At 49.3% G+C, this 8,355-nt stretch overlaps 1 protein-coding gene across 3 annotated transcripts in view; it reads left to right on the top strand.

Annotated features, from left to right (window-relative positions):
* Nucleotides 1–5,835: 5,835 nt before the first annotated feature.
* LOC133351485 (choline kinase alpha-like) overlaps nucleotides 5,836–8,355 on the top strand; it is a 68,166-nt gene continuing 65,646 nt past the window's right edge. For 2 of the 3 annotated variants that reach the window (XM_061566742.1, XM_061566740.1), the window contains exon 1: nucleotides 5,843–6,723. In XM_061566742.1, coding sequence (XP_061422726.1) covers nucleotides 6,521–6,723 — 203 coding nt within the window. In that variant the 5' untranslated portion in view covers nucleotides 5,843–6,520. Of the gene's footprint in view, nucleotides 6,724–8,355 lie in introns of all 3 variants that reach the window. The other variant, XM_061566741.1, reaches the window with a different exon arrangement.

Raw genomic sequence — 8,355 nt, 5'->3', positions numbered from 1 at the left:
ATACATACACACACATACACACACATACATAGACACACACATACATAGACACACATACATACACACAAACACATGCACACACGTACATACACACATACATAGAGACACGCAGACATACACATAAAGACAGAAAAAAAAACCACATACATACACACACACACAAACACATACATACACATACATACACACATACATAGAGACACACAGACATACACATAAACACAAACACACATACACATGACCCGGCTTCGCCCGGGACTTGGATCCACGATGCCCCGCCGCCTTTGTCTCCCCAGTGACGATGTTCACACACGACAGCAGTTACGCTTTTGAGGCTGAGTGGACCTAGGGGAGGGCCAGGTCCGTTTCAAATAATCGTCAGCGGTGGTGGGCGTGAGTTGGAATCGAACTGGGGTCGCTCAAGCAGCTTAATGACTGTTTGTACAAAGAACATATAAAGAATCGATTATAATAACCAGGCAAGAGTCCACATTATAGACTGCCAGTACACGCACTCAGCTTCATAAGCAGGCTAGAGTGTACATGATAGAGTGGCAGTATGCCCACCGAGCTTAATAAGCAGGCTACAGTGTACATGATAGACTGGCAGTACGCTCACCCAGCTTAATGAGTATTTGTACAGTGAACATTAAAGTAATCGATTGTTGGCGCGTTGGGTTTAAAAGTAATATTAATAGCACACATTGTGGTGGGGGTGTAGTGAAGAGTAGGAAAAACTTTGATGAATTTACCTCAGAGTGGCGTGGTGGGTGTCGAGGCCTAGTAGCGTGCAAAGCCTGCGGCCTCGCCTAAAATTGTCGGCTTGGAAGAGGCAGGGTACGGGTGGCGTTCCTTCCCCCCCCCCTAGCGCTCCAACAATACTGTGTAATGTCTATTATTTAATTAAATACGGAGCTTATGAAAGTGGCGAAGGCGTGGCTAGCCGTTGGCAGGGGCAACCGCCGTCCAATGAAACTGCAGCCCTTGGCGAAGGCGTGGCTAGCCGTTGCCAGGTCCAATGAAAGCGGCGAAGGCGTGGCTAGCCGTTGCCAGGGGCAACCGCCGTCCAATGAAAGTGCGTATGGGCCAAAGTCCACACACACACACAGACAGACAGACATGAACGATTTTATATATATAGATAGATTACACGAAGCTCCGTTTCCACTAATTTATTCATAACGAATCTATTAATAGCTGTTCAGGCGAGTGAGACATGGAGTTAGAGTGAAGTTCAATAAAACGCCCTTGTTTAACCAGACAGGAACCCATTGAGATGTTTAGTTACAAATATTGCTATCTGTTATCTGTATAAGCAGAATAAGCCCCTTTTGCATATTTCATACCATGACATTATCGATCCAAAAAACACTGAATCTCATCAAGAACATGGAACGAAAACTGAAGAGTATGCGTGGACAATGACTGGATGCGTATGGGGAAGTACACTGAGAGACAGAAAGAGAAACCCACAGATCAGAGACCATGCACAATTTAATTCTGCATACGTCACGAATTATATAAGCAGGAAATCGTGTGGAATGACCCTGAGGCTTCAGCGGGGTGGGGCCCCCTTCAGCACCCCCCCCCCCCTCCAAGCTACTGGGCTGTACTGCAGGGCTATGTGCCTGCTGTGCGTGTATCTTGTCAGACATATGGAGCGGTGGTGCAGTGGTTAGCACAGTGTGCTACGAACCCGCCAAGTTCAATTCCAGGTCACGCTAACACCAGTGGCGAGTGGATATCTGAACCCATCTTGGCCCTCTCCTCGGTCACCTGAGCCTTAAAAATTAGTCCCGCACATAGTGCAGAGTGGAAACATTAGGGCTGGTGAGGCAAATGTGGCCAGGCATGGTGCTCTTTGCCACGTTACCCCCTCGAGCGCCGTGCTGGGGTGCCACGGTGATGAGATGTTCACTACCTCGCCTGGTATGGAGGAGGTTGTTGGTTCGATCCCGAGCCTGATGCCTGTATAGTTGGAGTTTGCATGTCTCTCTCCATGGTTGTGTGGATTTTTCTCCGGATCCTCTGGTTTTTCCCTCCACATTTAGAAACAGGCATTTAGACTATTTGGCTGCCGTAAATTTGCACATGATAAGCCACTTCTTTGAGCTATCACTTGTGGCCAGGTTGCTTCCTCAAAAAGAGCTGTATAGCTCAGTGGGCCTTACCTGGTACAATAGAAAAAAGTTTAAATACGTTCTCATTAACAACAACAGTTGGCGCAACAGCATGTGTAGGCGACATGGTTGAATATTTATGTTTGTGTCAGACAGCCAATATTGAGTCTTTGAATATACAATTGCCTCCAGAACAACAGTGGTAATGGTCCCTTGCTACGTATTAATCTGGATCATCATTTTTCTCAGCTGAACGCATGTCGGTGAGTATAAGTTACAACAGTTATTTGGAGCGACGCTTTAAAACGCCCACAAAACTCACAGCAAAAAGGCTCGGCTCGCATGAGGCTAAATGTGTTTCTGTGTTAGGATTGAGCAACATCAATTCACTTGTAAGTCGATATTTTTTTCTGCCGTCGATGTTTTGCCAAAACGCTCATCAGAAATGTGTTGAGCCCTGTTGCCTTGGTTAAATACTTGTTTGCAGAAGCCCTTTACAAGATATGAAAGCGATTGTTGACCCTTCACTATGCACTTTTGTGGATCAACAAAGCAAAAGCACGTCCCCTCCCCCCCATGTTCAATTTCTTCATGAACAGTGATAATTTTCATTGACAGTTACGAGCCAGTGGTGGACATTCCACATATCTATGACGGGGACCGTTATTCCCACGACAAAACTGCTGTTGACGTTGTAAAAAAAAAGTGCCGCTCAATTTATACAATTATAAAAGCACTAACGCCGTGTAGATGGAGCATTGAAATCAGCTCCTGGGCAGGTGGTAGGTGGATTGATGTATCGCTGCATTGCAGCGCCTTGGTGAAGCCTCCATCCAGCAGTGAATTGACCATGGCTGACGACGACGATGAGTCAAGTTGACCTCAGGGTGGAATTTGAACCTTGTAAGCTTCAGACTGCGAGATGAGCTCTCTACCCAGCTGTGCCATCTGGCCCGATGTGACTGCCAAGAGAGCCATTAGGATGATGGAAGAGAATGTTAAATTAAACAAGTGTCTACATTTACCTGCGAATGTGTGCACTGCGTCTCTCGCACAGTGGCGTGAATTGTAAGACTGGAGGCACACACCGCCCAGTCGGGAGGGATAGGGTGCCCTTACACAGTCAAATATAGCTTTAACAACTCTGTTAAACGCTAAACAGAATGAGCAGCGTTGTGGATTAGCTCCTGTTGTCCAATGCGGACGACTTTGTCGTTCGCTGTGACCTTCCAGCAAGTTCAAACACGTGGCCCCTCTGTCCTGAAATGGGATATTTTCTTCGCCTGATGATTGCAGGCCGATTTGTTTACCGGAAAATACGGCAAACACACACAACCGGTGCTAATGTTTACATTGGGAATAATGCTTAACCGATGCAATAAGCTCCTTTATGAAATGCCAGGCTTATAGCCCCCATGACAGGGCGGATGAGCGACTCGTGAAGGTGTTCGGATGACATGGCTGCGTGACGCACCGAGTTCCTCACATCACGTTCATTGTTAGACGTTTCTATATGGTTCACCGGTTTTAGCCAGGCTTTTTTTCACGCGGTTACTGATAAAATGCTAAAAAGAATACCCCAGTTGTAATGATATTCATCATCATCATCACGATCCACGGGCAGATAGCTCGGGAGGTGTCCACTGCACATGTTATGATTTGTTTCCACTTTCCTCTGTCTTGTGCCAATATGCTGAAGTAGTGCCACATCTATCTGGCACCAATCCCTGATGATGTCGTCGTCAAGTCATTCTCTGTTAAGTCTTTCTCTCTTTCCAATTCCAAATGTGTCCAAATCGTGCCAGTTTCCTTCTCAACACATTCCTGCGGAGGGAGCTGGTAGGAACGTTGGGTTGCTCGGTCAATGGCCAGGGTCAACGGCGGCGTGGTGTATTCCGCAAATATGCCCGACTGTGAGGGCGGGCACAAGCCGGCGTGAGTAGGTTAAACGTTGCGTTTTATAAGGGCACCACGGGGTGACCAGCCCCTCCCCACCCAGCCCCACCCCTCCCACCCCCCACCCAGCCCCACCCTCCCCACCTCGCCCCTCCTCACCCTCCCCTCCCCACCCTACCCCTCCCTCCCCACCTAGCCCCTCCCTGCACGACGGACGGACACAATAATCCCCTGTGGGCTGGTGTAACCAGGAGGTTCTTACCAGTATAACTGCCTGCATCGTCAGGTCTTCTTCTTCTGTGTGCAAGCTTTTTCTTACTGACACGTTGGTCACTCTTTGGGTCCAAGCTTAGATGAAATATCTTTCTGTAGAAATCCATTTCGAGTGCCGATATCTTATCTCTCTGATATTGACACGTAATAACCTCACAGACAGGCTCGCTGTCTGTGAGCAGCTGGCAATGCATCAGCATTGATTCAAGCAGAGTTGAACAACACTTTAATTTGGTGATGCTGCTGCTGCGTTGGCGGTGGTGCACACGCAGAATGAACAATACAGACTCAACACAATTGCGAATAATACTGTGACCTTAATAAAATATATATAGAATAGGCGACGAAGCACGTCTTATGATGGGTAACTGCTCAAAATGTGTGCTTAGTATATATTTTTACTCTTGAGACCAGTGTTATTGGCGAATGTGTTGAGTTTTTAAAAAAACTGATTCAAGCAAAGTAAGCAAGCCTGACTCTGCTGCTGCCGATGAGACGGTTAATGTCGAAACGGGCCGAGAGCCGTGTTTGTTTGAGTTCAACCAATTAAATTAAAGTAAATCACGACGTTTCGAACGCAACACAAGCGCTCATCATCAGGTGGAAATGGGGTAAAACACATAGCGACAAACTGCATGGAGGCAAATACAGCAAGAAGATGGGAGACGAGAAACTCAACAAACCTTAGAAACACAATGTGATGCAAAACCAGTCGGCCAACAACACAGTTAGACACTAACCTGGTTGACCACGTATTTCAAAAGACTGGTACATTTTTTGTGTTCATCTTCTGGGCTGAGCATACCAACGTAAAACAGAGGACACGGACTCGTGAACAGACACGAGGCACATATACAGGAAGACACACAGGGAAAGATGTTTTGGGCAGCCCAGAGGGACAACCAGAGCAACATCACACCAAGAGACATACACACATGCAGAGGCACACACAGAAAGACGCCTGGAGGAAAAGCGTACAGGTTAGTGTCTAACTGTCTCAAATAAAACACATTCCTGCGGAGGGAGCTGGTAGGAACGTTGGGTTGCTCGGTCAATGGCCTGCAGGGTCAACGGCGGCGTGGTGTATTCCGCAAATATGCCCGACTGTGAGGGCGGGCACAAGCCGGCGTGAGTAGGTTAAACGTTGAGTTTTATAAGGGCACCACGGGGTGACCAGCCCCTCCCCACCCAGCCCCACCCCTCCCACCCCCCACCCTGCCCCTCCCTCCCCACCCTCCCCTACCAGCCCTTCCCCACCCTCCCCTCCCCACCCAGCCCCACCCTCCCCACCCAGCCCCTCCCCACCCTCCCCACCCAGCCCCTCCCTCCCCACCCAGCCCCTACCTGCACGACGGACGGACACAATAATCCCCTGTGGGCTGGTGTAACCAGGAGGTTCCTACCCAGTACCATTCTGATTCTTTCTGCGATGGGGGGAGAAGGGGTTGGTGGTGGGGGCTATTGCGTCATCGCGCGCGCCGTGACGTCACCGGGCGCACGGCGACTATAAATTGCGGCCGCCCGCCGGCAGAGCGCCTCAGTGCGCAGTAGCGAGAGCAGCAGCAGCAGCAGGAGCCGCCGCCGTCTTCTTCAGCATCGTCGACGCCGACTCCGTTTGCTTTGCGTTACGTGCGTCGTCTCTAGAACGTTCTCCCACACAACCATCCACCCCCACCCCCGCTCGGGCACTTCGGGAATCTACGTGTTAAATTTTTTTTTTAAACCATTTGACTGCATGCAAATTAACGAGCTTTTTACAAAAAAAAAAACCCACTACGCGATCGTGGACAATTGTCGGCACGTATTTCTACACCCAGCGAGTTGTAGAGGATTGGTGATTATTCATCTATACATTTTTTTTCTCTTCCAGGGCCGCGATCGGTGGGGTTTTGTTAGCGCTGTCGCAGCGTTCTCGTGTCTCGTCGGGAATATTTAAATCTGCGTTTTGTATTTGTCGCTATTTTAAAAAAAAATATCTACCGTGCTCGGCTACGCTCGCGTTTTTTTCATTGTAATTACAATTTATACGCAATTATAATCGCCTATCACGCCCTGCATTTAATATTAAATTACAGGCGCTACCAACTCGCGCGATCAACGCACCGAGGAGAGGGGGGGGGGTTGCGTTGGGATTACCTCAAAACCAAATCGCTTAAATTGAATCGCAACACCTAAACAACCGCTTTAAAAAAATTCTCAACAATAAATAAAAAAACCAACTCAACCGAGCCATGAAGACCAAGGTGGAGGTGTGCCCCTACGACTGCCAGCCCAAAGACGCCGACGACTTGGCCGAGTGCAAGGGCGTCCCCCACCGCCGTGCGGACGGAGTGGACTCGTCCACGCACGGCCAGGCGTGGCTCTGGTGCCGCGAGTTCCTCCCCGGGGCGTGGAAGCGCCTCCCCGAGCACAGCCTGCGGCTCTCCGTCATCAGGTGGGAGGGCCAACGAGAGGCTAGTGGGCGGGGTTTAGGGATGTGGGAAGAGCAATGAGGTGGGTGATCTTGGGAGATCTTGGTTCTTTGGGTAAAGTCACGTTAGAAGGGATAGAGTGATGGGAGCCAGATGTGTGGGATTGGGTGGCAAGAGGCGGATTTTTATACTGGTAGGAACGAAGTGGACCAGACCACCAATAGATTAATGTGTCCGTCCGTCCGTCCGTCCGTGGGATGGGTGGTGTTGAGGGTGGTGTTGGAAATGAAAGACTACGAGTCTTTAAATCTCACAGCGTTTCTTGTCAAAACAAACACTTTTAATTAACGTTACACTAGAATACAGTAATTTTTTCTTTAACTCCTCTATACCCGGTCGATATCTCTGTACCGGTACTAAGTATTATTCCTACCAGCCCACCCCGCAGGGTCCTGTTTTTATTATGTTTTATTTTTTATTATTTTATTGCTTCCCTTCTACGTGACTTTACCGAAAGAACCAAGAAGATGAATCCCTGCAGTCACGAAAGCTTTAAATCGAAAGAGGTGGGAGATGCCAAAATAAATTTGATTAAGGGGTGGAGGGGTGGTCTCTGTTATGGGTGGTTCAAGGGGAGGGTGGGGGGGAGGTTAAGGGGGCGTGTCGGCAGGTCCAGGGTGCTGAATATGGGCAAAGTTTTGGTAAACATTTAAATGGGTGTGGCCAGTGCCAACGTGTGGGAGGAGCCAAGGACTTGATCCGTTTGTTGCACGGAGGTGCTAACGAGGATTGCGTTGGGGGGGGGGCAAGAAGCCTTGTGGCCTGGGCCAGTACTGAGTGGGCGTGGCAAGGAGAGGTGTGTGGGAGGGGCTAGAGGTTTAGACTGGGTCTCGTGGTGAGGGCATGGGAGGTTAAAGGTGCCAGTGGGTTGGGGGCAAGGAGCGTGTGGGCAGGGTCAGTAGAGGTTATGGCAGGGGCTAAGGGGAGGTTTGAATTGGGCCCGTTGCTGAGTGATGGGAGCCAGATGTGTGGGATTGGGTGGCAAGAGGCGGCTTTGAGTTGGGTGTCCATGGCTATTGGCCGTTCAATGCGCATGTGGGTTGGAACTGTGGTGAGTGGGGCTAGACTACGTGTCTGATTAGGCCAGGTTTATTTGTCTATCCGGGTGAAAACTCAAGAGAACAGGATAGTCTTCATTTGTAAGAGTGAACTGGGTCACCAAAATTATAAAAGCAAAACAAATAAAGTACAGCAAGCAACGAAGCGTAAAGAATGTGCGTGTAGTTACAGGCATGACCAGGCAGTAGCATAGTTGTGTAGGAAGGGCCAAAGGGAGGTTTGAATGGGGGACCAGGACACATCTTTGGTAAGGGATTTTGTCAAAGGTTCAATGGGCGGTAACAGAGCCACGTGGACATGACCAAGGCCAAGTGGGCATGCCTAAGAGGATGGTGTAGAAGAAGGTGATAGGTGGATGAGTAGGCTCGGCCAAATACTGTGGTGGGGTGGAGGGGGGACTGGAGAAGTTGTGTGTTTGTAGGGCTTGAGTTGAATTGGTGGGGCCTAGAGGCATTGGAGGGGAAAGAGGGGGAGGGTTTGATATATGCTAAGGCAATGTGAGATGTGTATTTATAGGCAGCCTCGGTCGTATTTGA

Source organism: Lethenteron reissneri, chromosome 37, assembly GCF_015708825.2.
Source record: "Lethenteron reissneri isolate LAM-NWPU_2019-01 chromosome 37, ASM1570882v1, whole genome shotgun sequence".
In the NCBI taxonomy this organism is placed as follows: Eukaryota; Metazoa; Chordata; class Hyperoartia; order Petromyzontiformes; family Petromyzontidae; genus Lethenteron; species Lethenteron reissneri.
The sequence above is the reverse complement of the archived record's forward strand: the minus strand, read 5'-3'. Positions and strand labels throughout refer to the sequence as shown.